The 26,174-nt window shown below is 34.0% G+C and overlaps 2 protein-coding genes across 6 annotated transcripts; one reads left to right on the forward strand and one right to left on the reverse strand.

The window, feature by feature from the left end:
• Positions 1–7,141, forward strand: LOC126725451 (hydroxyphenylpyruvate reductase-like). Of its 5 annotated transcripts, none has more exons than XR_007655455.1 (5): positions 1–641; positions 2,010–2,541; positions 4,019–4,133; positions 4,217–6,133; positions 6,451–7,141. XR_007655455.1 is itself a non-coding variant. In XM_050430205.1 (3 exons), exons 1-2 carry the CDS (start codon positions 219–221, stop codon positions 2,526–2,528), a joined length of 942 nt encoding a protein of 313 aa, XP_050286162.1. In that variant the 5' UTR covers positions 1–218; the 3' UTR covers positions 2,529–2,541; positions 6,451–7,141. The 5 variants fall into 5 exon arrangements, 1 of the variants encoding a protein (XP_050286162.1); XR_007655456.1 differs by having other exon boundaries at positions 5,922–6,133; XR_007655454.1 differs by lacking the exon at positions 4,217–6,133 and having other exon boundaries at positions 4,007–4,133.
• An 859-nt stretch (positions 7,142–8,000) lies between these two features.
• Positions 8,001–9,351, reverse strand: LOC126725452 (uncharacterized). Its single transcript, XM_050430206.1, has 2 exons — positions 8,964–9,351; positions 8,001–8,623 (listed from the first exon to the last, which is right to left on the reverse strand). The coding sequence occupies exons 1-2, from the start codon at positions 9,099–9,101 to the stop codon at positions 8,468–8,470; spliced, it is 294 nt and encodes a 97-aa protein (XP_050286163.1). The 5' UTR covers positions 9,102–9,351; the 3' UTR covers positions 8,001–8,467.
• Between the last annotated feature and the right edge of the window lie 16,823 nt (positions 9,352–26,174).

A 26,174-nucleotide genomic window follows, 5' to 3' on the forward strand; every position in this document is an offset into this window, starting at 1 on the left:
ACAATACCAAAAACTAATCAACAATACCAGAAATTCCAACCAAACTATCCACTCAATGCAATCTTGGCAATGTCATTTTTACCCTGCCACTTTCACAGCCACTACCAACCACCGTCAAACCAAACACCAACTGTATATATTAACTGAAATTCAAATCCCAAATCCCCCTCAAAACCCTAAACCCTAACCCTAATTCCCAAATCCACAATTCACTTCCAATGGACTCCATTACCGTCCTAATGACCAGCCCAATGTCCGATTACCTCGAAAAACAACTCAAAGACCGGTTCAACCTCGTCAAGCTCTGGACCTATTCCTCAAAAACCCATTTTTTCAAGCACAATTCCCATTCAATCAGAGCAATAGTCGGAAACACCAAAATTGGCGCCGACGCCGAGCTCATCGACTCGTTGCCAGAGCTGGAGATTGTCTCGAGTTACAGTGTTGGTTTGGACAAGATTGATCTGAGGAAATGTCAGGAAAAGGGGATTAGGGTCACAAACACGCCGGATGTGTTGACGGATGATGTTGCAGATGTGGCGATGGGGTTGATGTTGGCGGTTACGAGGAGGGTTTGCGAGTGTGACCGGTTTGTTAGACGTGGGTTGTGGCCGAAAGGCGATTTCAGATTGACTAATAAGGTTAAAACTTTTTGTTATTTATGTATTCATTCTTGGTTTTAATTGTTTTTATTATGGTTTCAGTTTTAATGAACAATTGGCATTTAACAATGAAATTGAATTCTGTGTGATATAGAAATCTTTAATATTTGGGTAAATTGCAAATTACACCCCTAAAATTTTGGGATGTTTGGATTTTACACTCTAAAGATTCAGAATTTGAATTTTATCCCTTGAAGTTTGGGATGTTTGAATATTACATCTTGATGATTCAGATTTTATCTCCTAAAGTTTGGAGTGTTTGGATTTATACTCCAAATTCAAGGTGTAAATTCTAAACACTTCTAAAATTTAGAGGTAAAATCCAAATTCTAAAACTCAGATGTAAAATCTGTAAAATCCAAATTTTAAAACTTCAAGATATAAAATTCGAATACTCCAAATTTTAGGGGTGTAATTTGCAATTTACCCTTAATATTTCATAATTGTTGCAATTTTCAAGGACTAACTTTTCCATCAATCTCATTACTTAGGAATGAAAATGTTTAATACTCTTAAATTAATTGTTCCATAATTAAGATTTTAATTATAAATGGAATTACCAAATTTTGTGGAATTTAGTCTCCAGGATTTGCTTGTTAGCGATATATCTTCGATAGGGAGGAGGTAGTGTGAAGCGTTTTTTTATATTTTATTTTATTTTTTTAAAATTCTCTCTTATCCATGATTTTAATATGGACACTGGATATGATGTAGCATAGTTTTATGTTAATTGAGAGAGAGAGAGAAAGAGAGAGAGAGTGTGGTTACAATATGGGAGCTATGAAAATCGATTCTAATGGTGTATGCCTTATCAATAATAGGTAATTTAATTCTTGTTAATGTGTCTGTGTTGAAGAAAATAGGGCAGGGGGTGACTAGTTTTGGAAAGCCTACCTAGGTGTGATCACATTAGTTTCCTACTTTGTAACCAATGCCTGAGGGGCTTAGATGGTAAGGGGGTCACTAGCGCTCCTTTAGCTGGGTTGAGCCATAGTCCAGCCTCAGTCTTGCCTGGGGATGTAGTGGTTTTAGGTGGTGGGAAGCAATGGTCCTTGAGAGAAATCAACGCCACATCTTCACCACAAGGGTTTGAACTCAGAACTCACCCCATATCAAGACTTTAATTGCTAGGCCACCCCCTTGTCAAACATGATATTAGAACAGTTTACTAGATTCCAATAAATGAATCAACAGAGGCATTATTAAAATAAGATGTAGAAAATGAGTTTGTGTTAGATGTACTAGAATGCTTAGTGTGTCATTTACTTGAATGGTGACTTGAATCTACTCTTTCAATCTTAATTACTTGCTAAATTATGTATATATTTATTTTTGTTTCTCTTTCAGTTCAGTGGTATGCAAGTTGGAATTGTTGGGTTGGGCAGGATTGGTTCAGCAATTGCAAAGAGAGCTGAAGCATTTGGATGCCCTATCAGTTACTATTCTAGATCTGAGAAACCAGAAACAAATTACAAGTACTTTTCGAACATTATTGACTTGGCTGTCAATTGTCAAATTCTTGTTGTTGCGTGTGCTCTGACAAAAGAAACCCACCATATTATCAATCGTGAAGTCATTGATGCATTGGGTCCAGAGGGCATTCTCATCAACATTGGACGAGGCTCACATATTGACGAACCCGAACTTGTGTCTGCACTCCTTGAAGGCCGTTTGGGCGGGGCTGGGCTCGATGTCTTTGAAAACGAGCCAGAGGTTCCTGAACAACTGTTTGGGCTTGAAAATGTAGTTCTCATGCCTCATGTGGGGAGTGACACTGTGGAAACCGCTGATGCAATGGCAGACCTTGTCATAAAGAACTTGGAGGCGCACTTTTTAAAGAAGCCACTCTTAACTCCGGTAGTTTGATATTATTAAGAAGGTATGTAGTTATGACTTGTTGGCGATCTTTTGCTTAGTGGCACCATATATATTTATATAAACATTTATGTTTTGCTGGGATTTCTCTGATAAAAGGCAAATGAAATTTAATGTAACAGTTGCATGTTTCAAGATTTTGAGCATGGGACTCATAGTTTGATATTATATTGTTCTTCTCGTTTGATGAACTGCAAAATTTAGGTTCTTTGGTTTTCCCCTTTTCTTTTTAGTGCATCTTTTTTTTTTTTCCTAATTTTTTATGAACTTCACTGGAAATTTTATGTATGAATTGGATCCAACGTTGGTAAAAGCCCATGGTGCATTTAAGTGCAAAGGCCTCTTAGAGCCCAGGCACAAAGCTCAAGCATGCCCCTAATGGAAGTGGAGTGCACATTTTAAAAAAAGTAAGATAATCAATTTGAAATTAATTAAAGACTGCAATTAGCAGTCGTTCACTTTCTCCTCTAGTGAATTTTTTGGGTTTGTGCAAGTTTTGCTAATTTGTTTGGCTTTCCATAGTACGCCACCTGTGTATTTGGGGAGCAGCTTGTAAATAATTTAATTTCCTTGTAATAAAGATTCTTATTAACTATAAAAAAATTGAAATTAATTAATAATGGAGAATGTAACATCAAGTGATCAACCAAAAATATGAAATTGAAATATAACATTCTATATAATTCTATTGTGCTTTACAAAATATACAATGATATTTGATAGCCATGATAAAAAATGAGGACATTATGTATATGGTTGAATCACAATTATACCCAAAAGGCAAAGGCTGAAAAGCACTGTAATGTCAAGTAATTATTTCTATGCCTAATAAAAGCAATGCAATGCAATCCTGAAAGTATATAATCATTATTCTCATTAAGTGTAGGACCATTATTATTGTCATCACAAGATTTGTAACCCTCATTGTCTTCCTCATCTACTTCCTGTAAATTTATAGTTTCTCCTCATCATCTTCCTTGTATATTTTATTTAAATTTATAGTCTCTCTCATGAGGAGGTGAACTATAACTTGAACCTATTGCCCTCCCTAGTGACCTTGTTCTTGCTTGAGTCTCCTTTGGTGAGAATGTGTGGTATATGGAGTGTGGTCCCGAGTAGATTTGTACTTTCTATAATTTGTAAAGGCGTGGAGGGGTGGGCTTAGATGTATGATATCATACCATAAAATTGACTTTTATATAACAAATCCATGGTGTATATCAACAAAATTCAGATCTGATAGCTGCATTTCATATTATTATTTTTATAGAAAGCCCCGAAAAATGTGCATTGAGCTAAGAGGAAAAAGCTCCTAAATGTGCCTCACTTTAGAAGCATAAAATGCTGAGCTTTTGGATCTTTGTGCTTAAGCAAGCTTTTGCTAACAGTGAAGATCTCAATATTTATTTTTTTGGAGGCCAATGCATCATTAATGAGAAAATTTCACTTTGGATTGTCCCCCTCATAAGCGGTGTCTACAGGGTCTTCAATGGATAGAATTTTGAGCACCTTGAGGCCATCGAGTTTGTCACCTATGCTGTCTTTCAAAACTTCAATGTGTTCATCACATTTGGGGAAAAGTAAATACAAGGAAAGGTAAAAAAATACAGTTACTTGTTTGGCAAAAATCTGAATTGGATCGCAGTCATGCATTCTTTTTCTTTCTAATTTTGATGCAGATAGAATTTGAAGGAAGCTTAAGGGCAGTACGAAAGCTCAATTATCTGTGCTTGAAATTTTCATTAAAAAATAATGACACTACTGCTTTAAATTGTGATAATTTCATTATCTGGTTTTTAGATAAAGTATAAGTCTTGAGTATATCCAAACAAAAAATTAATTGAGCATATGCTCTTAGCTATATATGGAAGTACCTTTATGCTCTTAACTCACTTTTAAGCTCATGCATTCGTTATTGGCTTCCAAAGAGAACCTCATTCGGATTTACATATATCTAACATTATTTCAGTTATGTTTGTTACTTATTTGAACGAGACCTGCCTTCTTCGTTAATGGCATTTTTAATGCCATCAAGTAAAGTCACAGCATATAAGCCCCTGATTTTAGCTTGAGCACAGAAACCTAACAGAAACATGTAGTCCTTCACCTTTTTTTTTTTTTTGGGATAAGTAAGAAAGATGTATATTCAAAAAACTGCTTTACACAAAGAAGCACAAAGCATATCAAAGATTGTAAAAAAGAGAGAAAAGCAAAAACGGATAAAAGAAACTAATTACAAAGAAAAAGAGAGCTAAGGAACAAAGGGAGAGATTCACTAGATGTGAGTCCCCAAGCCTTAGACCAATCAAAAAGGGAAACAGTAAAGGAAGCAAGCAACTGGTCATCAGATCTATCCAAGTCCTCAAAACTCCATTGGTTACGTTCTTTCCAGATACACCACATCAAACACAATAGAACTAAATTCTAAATGTTAGATGAGGGCTTCCCCAACCAATTCCACCAGCCAAAAAGGAAATCTGCAACCGATCTTGAAAGAACCCGTGGAATCCCAAAAGTTCTAAAGACAAAACTCCACAAACGATGGGCCTTCCTTCCCACAATGTAGCAACAAATGATCTATTGTCTCCCCACAACAACACATGATGCACCAATTAACAAAATCAAAACCCCTACTCCGCAAATTATCACCTGTGAGAATCCTATCCCAGGCGACTGTCCAAACAAAAAAAGAGACACGTCTAGGTGCCTTGATCTTCCAAATACCTTTCCAGGAAAAAACAATGGAAGAGGAACCACATAACTCATGATAAAACGAGCGGATATTAAAATCCCTATTGTTTGTCAACCCATCTCATATGATCAGCCTCATCCACTGAAGGTAAATTGGCAGCCAAGAACCAAATGAATTCATCCACCATCTCCATCTCCATCTCCTAATCATTAGGAACCCGAATAAAATGAACATCCCAACTTCTCCTGCCCCCCACTCCTTGCCTTATCAGCAAAGAATCAACAGAGGCAGCTCTGTTAGTAGCAAGATTGTATAAGACCGGATAAGCCAAATGAAGAGGAAGATCCCCACTCCACTGATCTGTCCAAAATTTCACTCTATTTCCCACCCCAACCTAAAACTAGATGTGTTTGCTAAAAGCATTCCACCCCATCCAGATACTTCTCCACAAACCACACCCATGAACGCCCCTTCACATTTTCTAATGGACCATAGGTATCTTAATGACTGATGCATAAATGCATGAATACCTCAAGCAAGAACTTGAAAAAAAGTTCAAAATACTTAAACTATGGAACTATACTTCATTGACTGAATTCCTGAAAGAGGACTCAAATTCAGTACAAGCAGTAGTAGCAAGCATATGGAATGGTGCTGATGCTGAGCTTATCGATTCTTTGCCTAAATTGTAGATTGTTTTGGCTTACAACGTGGGGTTCGACAAGATTGATTTGGTGAAATGTAAAGAATAGGGAATTCATGTTACAAATACACCCAATGTGTTAACAGATGATGTTGCAGACATGGCAATAGGGTTGACATTGCGGTGTTGAGGATTTTTGTGGCTGGTTGTTTTGTGAGGACTGGGGCATGGTAGAAAGGGGATTTCAAATTGACAACAAAGGTTTGTGTATTTTGTGTGTGTGCGAGTTTTTTTTCCCAATTTTTTCTTTAGGGCTGGGGGGGTGTTTTGGTTTGGATTGGTTGTTGAGCTGTAAGTGGTTTGAAACTTGAATTTTCCTGATAATAAATTTCTTTTTTATCTTCATTTCCCTAGTCTTTTGGTTTGGATTGGTTGTTGAGCTGTATGTGTTTTAAACTTGAATTTTCTTGATAATAATAAATTTCATTTTAATCTTTATTTCCCTTGTGTACATACAGTCTTACTGTACTGGAAGTTTCTTTTTCCATTCTATTCATCTGTTTGTTTGTCCTTTTCAGTTCGGCGGTCAATCAGTTGGAATTGTTAGGTTGTGCCGGATTGGTTTAGCAATTGCGAAGAGAGCTGAAGCATTTGGTTGCCCCATCCGTTACTGCTCTAGAGCTGAAAAACAATATCCAAATTGCAAATACCATTCCACTATTGTTGACTTTGCCTCAAATTGTCAAATTCTCATTTTGGCATGCAATCTCTCAGATGAAACCTGCCACATTGTTAAGTGTTAACTGTGAAGTCATTGATGCATTGGGGGGTCAAACGACATTATCATCAACATTGGACAAGGTCCACTCATTGATGAAACCCAACTTGCTTCTGCAATGTTTGAAGGCTGGCTGGGTGGGGCAGGACTTGATGTGTTTGAAAATGAGCCAGAGGTTCCTGAACAACTGTTTGGGCTTGAAGATGTAGTCCTCCTGCCTCGTCGGGAGTGAGATTGGAAGCCCTGCAAGGCAATGGCAGACCTTGTGGTCATGAACTTGGAAGCATACTTTCAAAACAAGCCTCTTTTTAACTCTGTCTGGACTTTTAAGGAAGGTACATGGGCATGAGCAGTTGGTTTTTTTGGCTTTGTTTTGCTATAATGCTATCATTACTGATTTAGATGTCGATGTATTGAACATTATTCTCTTCACGAGCATTTTGTAGTAAAATAATTGTCATATAAAAAATGGCAGTGACATATTTTTCTCATTCCCTAGCATTAGCATATTTTAACTTCAGTCATGCAGTCATAGAAAGTTGCTAGCTATATTCTCTTCCCTCTCAAACTTATTTACCATTATCATCATTCATCTGCCTCCAACTGTTTATATGGATTTGTAGAGTAATTAAACTATGAATTTATATTGTGTTTGCCATATAAATTGACACAGCATGATGAGTCTAGAGATTTCACATCTTCAATTTATTTTCCTGCATTGGCTTGGTGGCTATTGCTTTGTGATTTTGTCTTTGTAGTGAAATTGTCTGTTTTGTTGTGTCTTTTTTAGTAAGCTGATTGTATTCAACAGAGAAATAAAAGTCACAAAAGGCTGTCACGGCCCAGTTCATCCTGCTTCCAATGAGGAGAAAAGTAAATCCAATCTGAGATTGAAGACTTGAGCCCATGGGAATTATTAAGCTTTGCCCAGGCTGCAAGACCGGCCAAGCTATTGGCCTGTATATATATATACATGGAAAGATAGATAAGGATGAAATCACTTTATATCATATCAAGTTAAAAGAACCTGCTCCTATATATTATTAAGAAAAGAAAGCGGGTTATCATGATTAGAAAATGGACCTTATGCGCTTCAAAATATCTTTATTAAAATTGCAAGAATTTATTAGTGGTGGACCTGGTGATGATACTATAACCTATGCATTAAGTCAATGCCGCTATTTACAAGTTTTGTGGTACCTTTCATGTCACTGCCATTATGCTAAAATAGATCTGGTATATAATATATATTTACCACAGCTATCACAACCCAACCAACATTCAACTTTCAAATTGACTGCTAGATTTAAACTCACCTGCATTAGATAGATGCCGATGATTCTAACATACTAATGAAAATCACAAAGATCGATTTCAACCTTAATACCATCCTATTTTACAACACATATATTTACATTTTCATTGGCTTCTCAGCAACCAAAGACAGATTTGAAGATAAGGGAAGTGAAATAATTTAAAGAGCAAAAACATCAGGACAGCCAAGATATGCACAGAAATGGGACACAGCAAAACACCCCAACATGGCACCACAACTACAAGGCCCTCAACAAAGAGAACTTCCAAACTTCTCCCCATTTGGCCATGGTCATGCCCATGGCGTATGGATACATTTATTTTTGATAGTTTCTACTATTTTAACCCATTTATTTCTGTACTTATAATTTTTGCTCCTTTTTCTTCTTCCATTTCAACCAACACCACAAATTTTGGAAGAAGTACCATCAGAAAAATGTGGTGCACTTTTTCCTCCATCTTCTGCCTTTCACTTGAACTTGGTTGATACACTGCCTTTAGCCTCAGTGAGAGGAGGAGGAAGCAATCCCTTTGAAGATGAGGAAGTTGAGAGTCTCCAATTTAAAGTAGATGAAGGATCCTTCAGAATGAGTGAAGTAACACCCAAAATTTTTACCCACCACGCACTGCCATCCACTCCCATAGTTCTTGTCAAAATCCTGCCAATTGTACAACCATAGATTTCAACTTTCAAAATTCAAAAAAAAAGAAAAAAAGAAAAAAAGACAGATCTCCACATCATCTAATTTATTTCTTCTTCTTCTACTCTTTGTTCCAATATACTATAAATATATGGCACAAAAAAAAAAAAAAAAAAAAAAATCATTCCAATGATACCAAGGAAAAAAAAAAGACTTTCATAATGAGTTATGTCATGTTAACATGGACTAGCCAATGGCCATGCAAAAGAAAGAAACAAGCAAAGAATAAAAAGGAATATATGACAATAAATGAAAGTACTTTCTATGTATTTGAGAGAGACTGAGAGAGAAATAGTACCTTTTTGATGTGTGCAGCTATGGATTTGCAGTCAACCACATCATAGTGATCTAAAGCTTGAGAAGCAGAGGCCATTGCTTGGATTTGCATCTTTAGTGGCATGTCTGTGTCTTCTATCATAGCTTTTCCTTCCAACATCTTCTACTTTTCTTTTCTTTTTCTTTTTTTCTTTTTTCTTTTTCTTTTTCTTTTTCTCTCTCTCAAAAAAAGAAAAACTCAGTTTGGAATGGGATAAGAGCACTATCTCTCTTTTAACCTTCAAAACCCAGAAAGATTCTCTCTTATCTAATGTGTAAAAAAATGGTACATACTAGATGATCATAGAAGAAACACAGTCTTAAAAAGACAGCTGCCTAGAAGCCTCTCTGTCTTCCAAGTGTATAGGACTCACTAATGAGAATGCCATTTTAATATTCCAACCTTTAGGTCCTCTTTTGTCCTCACCTTGGAGTGCTTTTTGACATTATTCTATACGGATTCATGAAGCATCACAGTCACGAGGATAACGATGGAATATGGATAAAGCTGGTGAGGCTTATAATAAAGCTCGGAATTTTGTTTTGGTTTGTTGTCCAATGAATGGTGTAGGTTGACTATGAATTCAGCGAGACTCGTTTAACCACACTAAACAATAAACATGACCTCTATTTAAGGCTGATGTTATATTCGGATATTTTCAGCATCTACATTCCGTGTGCGATTGACAAAAATTAATTTATTTTGAGCTTATTTTATTTTTTAATTTATTTTTTCTATTATTTATGAGTCTTATTATATTTTTTTGGTACTATTTATAGGTCTCACTATACTATTTCAGTTAATTTTTACTTTTATCTGTAGTACTTTCAGTAAAAAGTTTTTAGTTTCAATAAAATAAGCGGATCTTAAACAGATTTTCTATAGTTAAAATTAGATTGTTTTTGACCTTTTATTTAGTTGTTGAATGGATCTTGCTGTCAAAGGCATACATATTATTCTTATGTAAGTTTGTTGGATCTGAATTCTAAATCAATTTAGGCTATGAACAATCTATTTGTGTATTAAAAATCCACATATTTATGAAGCGGTAAAACATTTTAGTAATGGTTTTGATATAATGATATTTACTAACTATATAAAAAGAGGCAATGTCCCTACAGTGCCACTATGGTTTGTTTAAGTGGCACTGTAGCTATAGTAGCTAAAGCGTTTTGCTTTTTTGTTTTTGTTTGTTTTTTTTTTTTTTTTTTTTTTTTTTTTTTTTTTTTTATTTTTGTTTTGTTTTTTTGTTTTTTTGTTTTTTTTTTTTTTTTTTTTTTTTTTTTTTTTTTTTTTTTTTCAGTCTTCCATTTGTACTTTTTTTTTATATAATATTTATAAGAACCCGCATATATATATATATATATATATATTTTTTTTTTATTTATTTATTTATTTATATACCAAAAGGGGGGTACGTTACAGACAAAGGGGGAGAGTGCCGTTCTGGGCAGTCTCAGGGTGGAAGCATAAATAGGTTACAAATGTATTTCTATTACAAGTGTAAACTAGGGGAAGGGAGGAGAGAGCCATTTGTTTACAAAGTATTTCTATTACAAAGTAAAGTTGGAACTCTGAGGTAATGTATAAACTGGACCTTCTAGGTTTTTTGGACCTGCTGAAGACTGAAGCAAAGGGTTCCTTTTATAGCTGGAGGAAGCCTTGGATTCTTTTAGGAGATTGCGGGAATCATAGAGGGTAAACTGCTTTTACTCTGGGTGAATTTCTTTTCAGCCGAAAGTAAATAGTAACCTCAATGATTCTGTCAGGGTATTGTTTAGTGAACAGTAACGGTCACTGTTCATGAACAGTGTTCTGTCCCTTGCTTTTCTGAATAGTGATTCTGCACAATGTTCTGGTACTGTGTGTGAATAGTAGTCTGTCGGCAACTTTACTGGTGCGGGTACTGTTCCTGGAATAGTAACCGGGTTGCAAAGGTGGTTCTTGAGCTATTCTGGGGCTTCTGGAGCTGTTTTGGAGCATTCTGGAGCTGTTCTGGAACTTTCTGAAGAGGCAGGAGAGTTCTTTTCTCCTTCCTCTAATCTCTTGGTATTTAATCGGTATCATGGCCGGATGGGTAACCATCAAAAGGATCCCATGGAGGATCATAATCACAATCATGCTTATGATACTTGGCATATTGATTACAAAAACCACAGTACAGGATAGGTTCATAATCTGCCTTTTGTGTTACTATCTGTCTGGGCTCAATGTAGTCAATTCTTTCAGTATGGAGGGCTGTGGAGTATGGCCTGGTGGTGAATACTGAAATTCTGCCAATATTTCCAACAAAATGATAATTTTGCCATAGCTCATTAGTGACATCTAAAATCTCATTATTGAAGTAACTTCTCCAGCAATCAACAAGAGCATAAGGGTCTTCATAAGAGAGGTAAGAGTCTCCTTCATACCAAGGGCCATTATGGGTGTACCCATTGATGAGTACAAGATGGATCGCAGGTTGGACATTCATCCAATTGTTAATGTCCCATTGTGGGAGGGTACTCCAGCATCTGATGGAAACAAAAGGACTTTTGATCTCTGAAACAACCTGTTGTATAATCTGGGGAAATTGGTTGATTTGATTATGGCTCATTAGCTTGATGAGCTTGATAAAGCCATATTCAAACATCTGTGAAAGCCAGCTTGGATCTTCTTCAACGGACCAATCTTCATAGTTGATTATTAGGCCGGGGAAGGGATGTTTCTTTTCATAGACCCTGTGGCTGCTTCCAAAGTATTCTTCCCAGGTTGACTGGATGAAGGCATTGTCAATATCATCTGAGTCTTCACCATAAACTGGGAAATGGGTGGTGACCAAAATTCTGAAATGCTTGAACCATAGGTCACATGATTCAGACATAGCCTTGCTTCCCAAGATACGAACTTGTATGTTAGTAGGCAAGTTGGCAACAACACTTCTTAGCTGGTTTTGAGTCTTAAGACTAAACCTAGCATAATCGGTGCCCATAATAGTCGTTTTATCCATTGAATGGATATCCTCTTTGCCAAAGAGTTGACTAAAGGAGATTCGGCTTATTTCAATTTCTGCCTCAAGATTTACTAGGTGTATTTCTAGTGCTCTGAGGGTTTTTTGAAAAAGGCGATTGTTGCTTTGGGTAAGGCTCTTTGAAGGTTATCAAGGATAATTCTTATGGAGGGTGGAAGTTCTGTGTACACCCCATTTGTGAATTGGAAATTCCTAGATAAAACTTCTTGTAAGGTGATGGCCACATTACCACTGGAAAATATTATTTTAAATGGAACTTCTTCTTGAAGGGATGTTGCTTCCTTGGGTTCTGTTCCAGAAGAAGCGCCTTCATGCCTTTGATAAGGAAAACCCTGGATGGGAGCTTTTCCTTTGTTCCTGCTTGAAGAGGCCATTTTCCACTTACTAGTGGTACAAGTAAAATGAGATATTTGCTTTTCCTCCTGCCATGTATTAACAAAATGGTTATTTTTAAAAACATTTTTGTTAAAATCATGAGATGTCATGGAGCAAATACTTTTGTGCTGAATGCATGAAATGGGATATGATGAAGGTATATGAAATTGATTGAGGTTCAAAGAATCATCATTTGTGAAGAGAAAGGAAGATACAGAGTGATCAAGGTTCTTTTCTTGATTTAGATTTTCTGAAGAAATTTCAGTATTGGCAAGGTTAAGGGTCTTGGTGATAGAGACTTCTTGGAGACTGTTGATGTCTTTAGGTTCTGGGCTCCTAAGAAACTTAAACTTGACTGGTTGGCCAAAAGGATGGGTAGTGATTCCTTCACTATCCGTGATGAAAGGATACAAAAGACACATGAAAGGGTTTCCTAAGATGACCCTATCTATCATGTTCTTGACAAGAACAAATGTGGTTTTAAAACACGCATTGTCTTGGCCAAACATGTGCTTTTGGGATTTTGAATTCAATCTGCATTTTTCCTCCACTAGCGGAAGTTAACCTTTCTTTGATTTTCCGAAAGTATTTAGAGGGAACGATTCCTTCTTGAATGCAATTGAGATCTGTGCCTAAATCTATTAAGGTTACTACCTCAAATTGAAAATCTTTGTTGATGACAATCCTGACTTTGGAGTGCCATTTTTGGAAGTTAATTCTATTGATGGTTTGTAAGAACGACTCATTGGTTGGTTCTTGTTCCATATTTGCAGTAGGGTTAACTGTTTCATCTATTTCTTCATCAGAAGGGTTCTGCAATGAGGTGCCTTCCTCATTGCCTTGATGAGAAGTGTTTTCTAATTGTTTGACTCTTTGGTCTATGAGATTGTGATCAACCCTAAGGATGGTTAATTCTTACTTAAGGTTTCTCACTTTTGATTTGGTATCCTTAATCTCTTTCTGGAGATCTTTGACAGTTATCTCTTTCTTGGATTTGGTAAACCTATTGTAGATTTTTTCCAAATCAACTTTGGGTTCCTGAATCCTAGGTTTGGATGTACTGGTTTCCTTAACTAGGGTTTTGTGGAACTCACTAAGCCTTTGAGCTTTGGTGACTGGGTCTTCGATCTGTTCTATGAGATCTAAGAGCAATTCTTCTTGCTTAGAAAGAACATTGACAATGTTATTTCTGCAACAATTATCTTTGCATGGGATGGCTTCATCTGGACTACTAGAGGTGCTGGTCAAAACTCTAGGAGAGGATGATGACTGGTAAATCTGACAGATTTCTCGGTTAATAGAACTATTGGGAGACTCACTTTTTGGCTGGTCAAGTTCTAAAATCTTGGAGATATCTTCACTAATTAGGAAGTTGGTAGGGGATTTGGTCTTACCTGGACATTCTTTCTTAAAATGTCATTTTTTTCCACAATTAAAGCATTTTCCTTTTGCTTTAGGTTTGAGGTTTTCTATGGACTTGGAGTTTCCTTTCTTATAGAAATCATCGTTTTTGAACTTCTGTTTTCTATACTGTCTGGAAACTATTTTCTTCCTATGGAAATCTTTAGAGGTTTCTTTTCCTCTATATTTGGATATCCTTTTCTTAGGAAGGATTGGGGATGAATCTTGAAGCTGGTCATCTAGTTGGTCTTTCTCCTTTTCATCTTCTAAGGAGGGTCTACTAGAACTACTAGAGAATATGTGAGCTTCTAAGACATTTACTTTAGGTATAATATTTGGTGAAGGGGAGACTGGTTTCTCTACTTCTTGTGATAGATTCCTAATACCTGTTGGTTGGTTAGGATTTGTTGGAAGTTTGGTTGTGACACAAGACTTTTTATGCCATTTGAAATGTTTCTCAAAGTATTCAAAGAAAGGATAATCACCGGATACCTCTTTCATGAATAGTTTCCATTTCTCCAAAACTTCTTCTTTTTGTTCTCTGGTATGGTTGGCTCTATAGGCTTCTCTCTTGGCTCTGTTTCTTTCAGAGTTAAAATCCTTGGTTAGAGCATCCATATTAGGGGTGAACTCTTTCCTTAACACTAAGAGCTGATAGTCATATTCAGTTTCTTGCTGAATAGGATTTCTCATATCAGTTCCTGATGGTGAAAGAGGCTTTTGACTGTCCTGACTAGTGCTGTCTTCTTCTTGATCAGCAACTGAGTCTTGCTTGGCTGTGTAACAAGGGGTACTAACTTGGGAATGGGTTTTTACACCTTGGAATTCTGGTTCATGTCCTAGGTCTCTTCTAGATCTGGGAGCTAGGTTTCTAGATGAACTACAATGGGATGAAGGTCTGTCTTTGAGAAAGATAGTTGGCTGCCTAAAGGGTTGGCGTAGATCTAATAAGGATCTAGACCTGGTATCCTGGTACAGATCTATCGGAGATCTGGGCTTAGGTTCAACATATTCTAAGGGTGTCCTATACCTAGATTAGTCAAAGCTAAGTCTAACCGTTCCATCGGCTAGCTATTGGACAAAATCTAGATATGGGTTCCTAACTGGGTTTTGGATCTGTAGATGATGATTTTCATTATCTATAGTCCAATGTGCTGGGAATGTGACTTTAGACCATTTCAGCGTTCTGGGTACCTGAACTGTGGATCTAATGTCTGGGGTTTGGATAAGGGTGGTTTCACCAGCCTTTCTCTTGTCTATGGCTTGGATAGACATGTTTGTTCTCATGCACTTATAATACACTTTGTATATAAGGGCAAGTTGTTTGGTTCCATGTAATAGGAGAGTTCCATGGGTTTTGATGTTAAGGGTGAGGACCTTCAAGATGTGAGGGTCGGTCATCAAGTGCTACAGTGAGATTGGGGAAACAATCAAAATGGATTGGTCCGCCACTCAAACTGGATTCCATGGTGCCTAAGAGGCTGTCATTAAACCTAACATGACGAGTGTCTCTAAGGGCCATAAGGATTGAGTTGTTTAACCCTTCTCTGATCAATGGTTTTACTCCTACTTGGACTAGACTAATATGGAGGAATTTATGATCTTTTTCCCTGTGAGCTTTCACTGCTGTAGGGGATAACAAGTAGTATGTTTCATACTCCTTGTTGATGCTATAAACTTGCTCTATAGTCCTAACATGGTAGTCTGTTTTGAAAGTCTTTTTCAAGGACCACGATAATGACTTATAGACCTGGTTTGTGGGTACTTTTGGTATGTTCCAATCTCCTAACTTCTGATCTAGATCTGAAAGCTGGTACAACTCTGAATTTATCATTCCATCATCTTGTGGAATCTCAGGGAGGGATGTACTGTTAGATCTAATACTGGTGGATGAATCACTCCTTCTGAACATCCTATTCATCATTCTGGATTAAAAGCCTAAGAAATCAATTACAACCTAGACTACCTTTATCTTCCAATTTCTGGATTTAACCTTAGATCTGAAACAGGGTGTTCTCACTGAGACTGATGCCTTTTGTGAATACTGTTACTACTTACTTCCGCTTATTCCTATTCTGGTGTTACAACAAACTTTCCGTACATACCCTAACGCTCTCCTGGCTTGACGAGAATTACTGTTTTGGCTTAGGTTTCAACACACTTAGGCCATTAGACTTACTGGGCAACAGGTAAACACAGAACCGGATTGATACTTCTCAGTAGTACACATCTGCAACAAATTTTGGGTAAGAAACAAAGATAGGAAAAAGAAGATAACTGGGAAACAATTGATTAGCTTAAACAAGTAATCACAAGATAATAAAGAGAAAGAATGAACGGGAGGCTCAGCCTACCACCAAAAGAAAGAACAGTAAACACTGACTAAGATGAAATAATAGATGAAGAATGATATGTATGGGAGTGGAAGTGCTATCAGAAAATAGATGTAAAACAAAATAATGTTTGTGAGAGATAATATACTCAAAATAATGTATAACCACAAAATAATGGATAACTATGGCGGTTGAACCGGCTAACTTGATTGAATAAAAATAGTAACTTACAACTTACTATCGACCAAAACTTGGCTCTGATACCAAAAGGGGGGTAAGTTACAGACAAAGGGGGAGAGTGCCGTTCTGGGCAGTCTCAGGGTGGAAGCATAAATAGGTTACAAATGTATTTCTGTTACAAGTGTAAACTAGGGGAAAGGAGGAGAGAGCCATTTGTTTACAAAGTATTTCTATTACAAAGTAAAGTTGGAACTCTGAGGTAGTGTATAAACTGGACCTTCCAGGTTTTTTGGACCTGTCATGGAGCATCCTGGAGCTGTTCCAGAATTTCTGAAGAGGCAGGAGAGTTCTTTTCTTCTGACTCTAATTTCTTAGTTTTAATTAGTATCATGGCCAGATGGGTATCCATCAAAGGGATCCCATGGAGAATCGTAATCACAATTATGCTCATGATACTTGGAGTATTGATACAAAAACCACAGTACAGGATAGGTTCATAATTTGCCTTTTGAGTTACTAATTGTCTGGGCTCAATGTAATCAATTCTTTCAGTATGGAGGGTGGTGGAGTATGGTCTGGTGGTGAATACTGAAATTCTGGCAGTATTTCCAACAAAATGATAATTTTGCCATAACTCACTGGTGACATCTATAATCTCATTATTGAAGTAACTTCTCCAACAATCGGCAAGAGAGTGAGGGTCTTCATAAGAAAGATAAGAGTCTCCTTCATACCAGGGGCCATTATGGGTGTACCCATTGATGAGTACAAGATGGTGTGCAGGTTGGACAATCATCCAATTGTTAATGTCCCATTGTGGGAGAGTACTCCAGCAACAGAACTTCTACCCTCCATAAGAATTATCCTTGATAACCTTCAAAGAGCCTTTACCCAAAGCAACGATCGCCTTTTTCAAAAAACCCTCAGAGCACTTGAAATACACCTAGTAAATCTTGAGGCAGAAATTGAAATAAGCCGAATCTCCTTTAGTCAACTCTTTGGCAAAGAGGATATCCATTCAATGAATAAAACGACTATTATGGGCACCGATTATGCTAGGTTAAGTCTTAAGACTCAAAACCAGCTAAGAAGTGCTGTTGCCAACTTACCAACCGACATACAAGTTTGTATCTTGGGAAGCAAGACTATGTCTGAATCATGTGACCTATGGTTCAAGCATTTCAGAATTTTGGTCACCACCCATTTCCCAGTTTATGGTGAAGACTAAGATGATATTGATAATGCCTTCATCCAGTCAACCTGGGAAGAATACTTTGGAAGCAGCCACAGGGTCTATGAAAAGAAACATCCCTTCCCAGGCCTAATAATCAATTATGAAGATTGGTCCGTTGAAGAAGATCCAAGCTGGCTTTCACAAATGTTTGAATATGGCTTTATTAAGCTCATCAAGCTAACAAGCCATGAACAGATCAACCAGTTCCCCCAGATTGTCCGACAGGTTGTATATATATATTGTTATACTGACACAACAAATTTCACAATATTTTCATAATTATTGAAGTGTCAATTTTTTATAAGTCAAAATTGAATGTTCAAATAGTGTGTAAAATACCTATGAACGATTAGACCCTCAATTTACAAATTACCAACACAAGCTTATAATCAAACAATATATATGCGGAATATGAAAATAAGCTAAAACAGAATTGGTAAAACAATCTAAACCAAAATTAATCACAATCACAGCAGTAATTAAAAGGAAAAGATTAAAGGAAGAGAGATGCAAACACAAAGACAACACAACGGTATGTTATCGAAGAGGAAACCGAAGTCCTCGGTGAAAAACCTCTCCGCCGTCTTCCAAGCAGTCAATAATCCATAAGAGAATATAGTTGGGATACATGAATAGCAGAAGACCCTCTAAGTCTAATCTATCCAGTGCACCTAAGCACTCCAAGCTTTTTGCTCCAACAAGGTTATGCTGAACCTTGTCTTCTCTAGCTTACCAGATCCCGCAATAGCCCATTGCATAAACCAAAATGAATTAGTCCCTTCTGAACTGCTTCCCCAGCACCAAATAACCTCCTCACAGATATGGGTATGGTGAGATAAAGATTTGGCTAATGTACCTCTCAAGGATGTATCAATGAAGAGGGTGAGAGTAGAGGAATTTGGAGAATCAAAGGATGAAGATTGTGGATGAGTCAATCTTGTTTTTTTTAGGATTTCTCCCTCAAAATTCTCTCTAGAAGTTCTCTACATTTTGTAGGTATAAGGGTATTTATAGTAGAGTGTGTATGGAATGTGAAGAGTCAGTTACAACCAAACAGGGTGTTCTGGGGACTTGAGCTCGCGATTGGAACGAGTCGTGAGTTTGAGTTGCGAGCTAATTGTCTGGCTAGACTGGAAGTTTTGTCCTATAGTGTAATAGCTGGCGTACCCTTCAGCCCCCCTGCATGCTTCACACGTGTGCCACTTCTAATGACTCACCAGTTGTGAGATTCAGTCGCGAGACCCTTCTTGAGTGCACACTCTTAAACTTTTCTTGACACTCTCTCACACACTATCCTTACATGATTCCCACTTAAATACAGGGTTTCTAAATGCTGAATTACAAGCAAATAGCAAATTTGGCACAGAATAAAGCCAACTAATGATTGAATAAATTCAACCTTACAAAAATGAAATAATAAAATATGAAACTGTGACCAACCACAACTGAAAATAAATGTTTTGTGAAAATGTTGTGACACTTGTTGGGTGAATATATAAAAGTTATGGTACTTTTGATTTGTTCAATATGTATTGTTCATCACTTTTTTTTTTTTGTTTTTGTTTTTTTAGTCATCGATTTATGCTTTTTTTTTTTTTTTGCTATATATAAAAAGAGTGAATAGGCTCATGAATAATGTTATGAATAGTATTTTTGGTTTAGTGACTTGCCTCCCCCCCTCCCTTTTTTCTTCAAATTCACCAACTTGGTTTGAGCTTTATTTTTTTTTAAGGATATTTATATATTTACTTTATACTTGTAATGTAAGCTTACATTGTATATACACAAAAAAGTAGCAAATATTATATACATTTAATAAACTCTACTGTACACATTTGGTTTATTAAGTCTTTTTTTTTTTTTTTTTTTTCCAAGTTTTGAACAATTGCTACAGTGTCACTTTGGTTTGTTCAAGTGGCACTGTAACTACAGTAGCTACATCACTTTTTTTTTTTTTTTTTTTTTAAGCTTCTGTTTGTACCTTTTTTTTCTTTTAAATATTTATAAGAACCCGCATATATATTATTATATTAACATAACAAATTTCATAATATTTTCATAATTATTGAAGTGTCAATTTCTTATAAGTCAAAACAAAATAATAAAATATGAAACTGTGACTAACCACAACTGAAAATAAATGTTTTGCGAAAATGTTGTGACACTTGTTGGGCGAATATGTAAAAGTTACAGTACTTTTGGTTTGTTCAATCTGTACTGTTCATCGTGCTTTTTTTTTTTTTTTTTTTTTTTTTTTTTTTAAGTCATCTATTTGTGCTCTTTTTTCTATATATAAAAGAGTGAATAGGCTCATAAATAATGTTATGAACAGTATTTTTGGTTTAGTGACTTGCCTTTTTTCCCCCTTTTTTTTTTCAAGTTCACCAACTTGGTTTGAGTTTTTTTTTTTTTGAATTTTTTTTTTTAAGGATCTTTATATATTTACTTTGTACTTGTAATATAAGCTTACATTGTATACACATAAAAAGTAGCAATTATTATATACATTTAATAAGCTCTATAGTGCACATTTGGTTTATTGAGTCTTTATCTTTTTTATTTATTTATTTTTAAAGTTTTGAACAGTTGCTACAGTGTCACTTTGGTTTGTCAAGTGGTACTGTAGCTACAATAGCTACAGCGATTTTTTATTTTTATTTTTTTAGTCTTCTGTTTGTACTTTTTCTTTCCTTTTAAATATTTATAAGAACTCGCATATATATTGTTATACTAACATAACAAATTTCATAATATTTTCACAATTATTGGGGTGTCAATTTCTTATAAGTCAAAATAAAATAATAAAATATGAAACTGTGACCAACACAACTAAAAATAAATATTTTGTGAAAATGTTGTGACACTTGTTGGGTGAATGTGTAAAAGTTACAGCACTATTGGTTTGTTCAATATGTACTGTTCATCAAATTTTTTTTAGTCATCGATTTGTGCTCTTTTTTCTATATATAAAAGAGCGAATAGACTCATGATTGGTGTTATGAACAGTATTTTTGATTTAGTGACTTGCATTTTTCCTCTTTTTTTATTTATTTATATTTTTTTAAGGATTTTTATATATTTACTTTGTACTTGTAATGTAAGTTTACATTATATACACACAAAAAGTAGCAAATATTATATACATTTAATAAGCTCATAAACAGTGTTATGAACAGTATTTTTGGTTTAGTGAGTTGCCTCTTTTCCTTTTTTTTTTTTTTTTTTTATTTTTTATTTTTTATTTCTTCAAGTTCACCATCTTGGTTTAAGATTTTTTTTTTTTTTTTTTTTTTTTAATTTTTATATTTTTTAAAAGGATTTTTATATGTTTACTTTCTACTTGTAATGTAAGCTTATATTGTATACACACAAAAAGTAGCAAATATTATATACATTTGCAAAAAAAAAAAATTGTATAAATTTTGCAATGTGTACAACATTTGCCAATTTTTATGTGTTTACAATATAAATTTACATTGTAAGTGCAATGTATATATATATATATATATATATATATATATATATAAAGAGTGAATGGGAAAAGTTACATTAATTTAGTTATAGTAGTTTTGGTTTGTTCAACTTTCACTGTTTTGCTGGCCTTTTTTTTTTTTTTTTTTTGGTGAATGCATAAAGTTGCAGTATATTTGCTATATTATTTTTGGTTTGTCCAATTCACGCTGTTTCAGATTATAATAAAATATTAACATCACAAATTGACATAATATTTTCACAATTGTTAAGGTGTTAATTCATTATAGGTCAAAATAAAATAATAAAATATCATACTAGAACTAGTTACAACTAAAAATAAAAGTATTGTGAAAAAGAAGTGCTATATCCACAATAATTTTCACAACACTTTCATAACAAATCAAATATGGTAAATTGTTATTGGTTCTAATTTAAACTTACCCATGAAACTACTTTTTTGCCTACCAATAACAACTTATAGTAACCTACTACTTATGATTTGTTGTGAAAATGTCATAGACATAACATTTTTTTGTGTGAAAAATGTTAAGACATCTTGATGTTGTCACAATATTTTCAAAACTGTTGAGCTTTCAATTCTTTACAAGTTTAAATAAAATATAACAAAATTATAAAGGTATTATGAAAATGTTGCGTCGTTCTGTTGTGTTTTTAGAAAATTTTTATTGGTTTAATCAACTTTGTTGAGCCAAAATTCACTATTCTACATACAATTTTCTTGGATTGACTTTTTGTATATATATTTTTTTTCTTTACACACTATTTTAAGTAAAAACACATAGTTTTACACACAAAAACAAAAACTTAGGAAATTTTTTTTTTCATCCTTTATGTTTGGGGTAGTTTACAATTCCTCCTTAAACTTTAAAAGTAAGCAATTTTTTCCATAATATTTTGGAAAAGAGCAAATATGTCATATTGTTATTCTTTTAGTTAAACCCTAATATGATTTTTAAAATATTTTATTGTGTAATGTCTAAATTACTCCCGCTAAATTTTAACATTCTAAAACTTTTCTTTACGTATATTGAGTTTTAAATGATAAAAATTCTTAGAAAATTAGAATGATGATATTAGGTGCTTTATTTGTTATCTAAAGAATGTTGATTTTCTAGATTTAAATTTTCAAAACTTATAATTTATCTAATGAAAAATTCGATGACACATGCCTTTTGTTATCTTTTTTATTTATTTTTAATTAAATTTTTTTTTAGCAAAATTCAATTGTTTATTATTGGAAGATGATGATATTCGTTATTATTCTTAGAAGTTTTTAGAGAGTAGATATATTGTCTTTAGTAAGCAAGTACTAAAAAACTATTATAGTTAAATAAATATTTATATGTTAAATAGCTACCCTAACTTTGTAGTTGATCACCTTCTCAAAAAAAAAAAACTTTGTAGTTGATCAAAATTCTTAAGTGAATGAGATTAACTTTTTACGACATAATTATCAAAATTCTTAAAATTAATATCTCTTTTGATTAATGTAAATCTCTATATATTTTAAAAATCAAATGATTCATGTCTTTGTTTTGTGATATAAATAAAATTTAGAATTGACCTTAATTACTACTTTTTTTCCACGGCAAGTACGTGCCTTGCACATGCTGCCCTAACTAGTATATAGAAAAAAGGATAAGTTAATTAGATAGTTCGTGAACAAGTTCGAGCTTGCTTGACAAGTAAATGAACCAAACTTGAACTTGCAACCTATATATATATATATATATATATATATATATACATACTAATAGCCAAAACTCAGAGAAAATTTAACTAGATTTTGATTGGATTCTCAATTTTAAATTGAATTAAATTCTAAATTATAATATATAAAATGAGAAACTATTACATACTTCAAAAAAGTATGATTTAAAAAAAGTGTAAGCTATTATTATGTATAATTTGATTATCTTCTAAAAAAAAATGTATAATTATGATTATTTTCAATTTTATCTGTGCATACACACTAATTTGTTTAATAATGAACTTAAAATCAGCTTATATTTAAAATAAAATTAAATAAATAAACCTGAACTTTTAGTGTTCAATTGAGCTTGGTTTATTTGTAGCTCTATTAAGTGGTTGTTTAGATTCAAAAAAAAAAAAAGAAAAAAGAAAAAAGAAAAGTGGTTGTTACATGCCAAGGACACATAAGGCTCTGAGCCAAGCCAGGGCCGGACCAAAGCCCATTATGTGAGTATATATACATACTTTTCTCCTGGATGAAAATATAGAAATGCGATATTTTCTTAGCTAAAATATCAAGAAGAATATAGATTTAAAAAAAAAAAAAATCAAGAAAATGGGATCATGATACCGTGATTTGGACATGCTAGATTCTTACAAAATGGGCTCTTTTTTTTTTTTTTTTTTTTTTTTTTCAACAAAATCATACTCTAATCTATTTGACTTTTCAATAAATAACAAGTTAACAAACCCCAAAGATCAAAATAACCAAAAAAAAAAAAAAAAAGAGAACACTTTCTGAACTGTTTTTCAATGCCGACCAGCCTGCCTGCAACCATTACAAATTTACAATAGGATTAATTAAGTTTTTTTGGATAGGCTTAATCCCAGGGGCGGCTCCACGTTGGCTCCACGTTCAACTGGCAAAAATAAATTATATTTAAATTTTTTATTTTTTGTTTTAACACTTAAAATAAAAATTTGAACACTACTCTTTTTTTTTTTTTTTGAAATAATTTGTCCAAAATATTTTCATAACAAGTTCTATATAGCAGGTTGTCATTGGTGGGGGAAAAATTAATTTTAATGAAGGGTTTAAATTAGAACTTATAATAATTTACAACATAGAATTTTATGTGAAAATGTTGTGGATGTGCACGTTTTTTTTTTTTTTTTTTTTTTTTTTTTTTTTTTTTTTTTTTTTTTTTTTTTTTAAGCACATTGAAAATAAGCTTGAATATTATATATTCCTCTTAAAAAGTTCTTGGTCTTTTATAATTTAAAAAAAAAAAAACCCCAACAACAAACTAATTTGATCTAAAATCTAGGGAGAATAAAAGTTAAGTCTAGCAACAAAAGTAAAAACTTGTCGATCTTAGATCTTAACAAATTTGAAATAAACTAATATATAAAAGAATTCTAGGCAGTAATAATTAATGTTCACTTAACAATAACAATTAATATGTTTATTGTACTTAGAAACAATATATGATTTTTAAGATTTAATTTTAGTAACAATAATTAGTAAGTTTATGATAAAACACCAGTACAAGCCACAAAATTCTTACCTTCTATACTGTGAATTAGAGTGTGTTTGGGAATCTTGGAAGCCGATTTTCCTTGATTTTGTTAAATTGGGAGGTTTGTTTGGAGAGGTTAGGTATAAGGCTAAGAGCATGAGACATACGAGACTAGATTTGTGCGGTGGCTGCATTATTTCTAACTAATGGGGTAATCTTTTAAGCAAGAATTCAAAAGAAATAAAATTACTCAACCAAATTGCCAATAAACCCGCATAACGCACCTTAATGACAACCTTTGAATCATCTAGTCTCCTAATCCAATTGAGGGGAAGTTCATATTTCTTTCATAATACACTCTAATTACGTTTCTGAACCACTGGTTATGTAACTTCGAATTTTCTTGATTCCCATCTAGATAAGAAGTTTCATAAATTGATCTATTTTTAATCTAGAAGTTTCATAACTTGATCCATTTTTAATGCGTCTCTTTGAAGTGGAATTCATCCTTTATTTTTTATTTTTTTTTCAATTTTAATTTTGTCCAAAATAATTATTGCTATTTGCCTGAAATGAGAAACAAAAATATTTTGATAAAAATATTCCTTGGTAATATCATTATGACTTTTGAAATCGTGTGTGGTAGAAATACCAAACCAAATACTGCAAGCAGTACAGGGTCCTGGCCAAGTACTGCCAATTTCAAATTGAAGCCATGGTTATCCAACTGAATTTCAAAGGCCATCGACCTCGCCAAGTATGCTAATTTCATACAAAATAAATTAATTTGTAATACTTCAATAATCTTTTATTCATAAGGAACTATGTGGATAATAATTAATTATTATAATTAGCGTGTGTTTGAATACTGCTTATTTTGTTAAAATTGGAAAATTATTGATGAAAATATTGTAAATAAAGGTAAAAGTTAGTTGAAATAGTACATTAGAGTCTATAAATAGTGTCAAAAAGTGGAGTAGACTCATAAATAGTAGGAAAAATAAGCTAAATAGTGAAATAATTTTCATTTTTAATCCTAACGTAAACGCACACTAAGTAAAGTTGATGCAGGATTATTTGTAGATCAGTAGTGAACTTTGATAGCAATGTATTGATTCCAGTTAACTCCGGTACGTCTCGTGCACTGCAAGTATGTATTTCTCCTTTAACAAGAAACACAATTTCGTTTGCCTTGTAATACTTTTGCTGATCAAAATATTCGAGACCCTTGTAAATTTGATGGACGGTTGAATTATATTCATGAAAACAAGCAGAACGCATTGACCATTGATAATACTCTGTTGCATTGATCAACAACTTATACGCCTCTGCAGTAGTCTCATTAACTTTGGCTGCTGTCAACTCCAAGCCAATCCTAGGAAGACCAGTAAGATTTGCACTGAAGCTGCGAAGATCTGACTCCAAAATTGAGGTGCAAACATCAGGAAACTCAGTTTGGGTGCAAGTTTTGGTTATTAGGGGCTTGCCAATCTCATTATTGGCTTTTGCAAAATGGTGATTTGAAAGCAAGAGAGAAAGTACAACTGAAATCACTAGGAGACGCGAGGAAACAACTTTCATGGCCATTTCTTACAACACAATGGAGGAGCCTATGAAATTCGCTTGGCCTATTTGTATACTGTAGAACAGTTCGAATTTGGTTAGGATGAGTGTAAAACTCATGTTTTACACCATCCAATAAAAGATTACCACGTCATTTTTTTACTTAAAAGTAAAACTCAATATATCTTACCATATCAAATAACATTTTATCTAGTTTATAATGATCACATAATTAGGATTCATTTGAGAGTTCATAAGAGAATGGAATGAAATTATCATAAAGGAATGAAATATATTTAAGGGAAATGAATGAAATGAAATTATGTAACCCTGTTTGAATGTTTTTAAAATAAATGAATGGAAATGAATAGAAAAGAATGGAAGGTAAAG

Source organism: Quercus robur, chromosome 5 (genome assembly GCF_932294415.1).
Source record: "Quercus robur chromosome 5, dhQueRobu3.1, whole genome shotgun sequence".
Lineage (NCBI taxonomy): Eukaryota > Viridiplantae > Streptophyta > Magnoliopsida > Fagales > Fagaceae > Quercus > Quercus robur.

Bases quoted from the DNA above. Each gene is read 5' to 3' on its own strand.
- LOC126725452 (XM_050430206.1), bottom strand. From the start codon at position 9,101: ATGTTGGAAGGAAAAGCTATGATAGAAGACACAGACATGCCACTAAAG. The intron at 8,624-8,963 runs GTACTATTTCTC...TACAATTGGCAG, and splicing joins TAGCTGCACACATCAAAAAG to GATTTTGACAAGAACTATGG.
- LOC126725451 (XM_050430205.1), top strand. From the start codon at position 219: ATGGACTCCATTACCGTCCTAATGACCAGCCCAATGTCCGATTACCTC. The intron at 642-2,009 runs GTTAAAACTTTT...TTTCTCTTTCAG, and splicing joins ATTTCAGATTGACTAATAAG to TTCAGTGGTATGCAAGTTGG.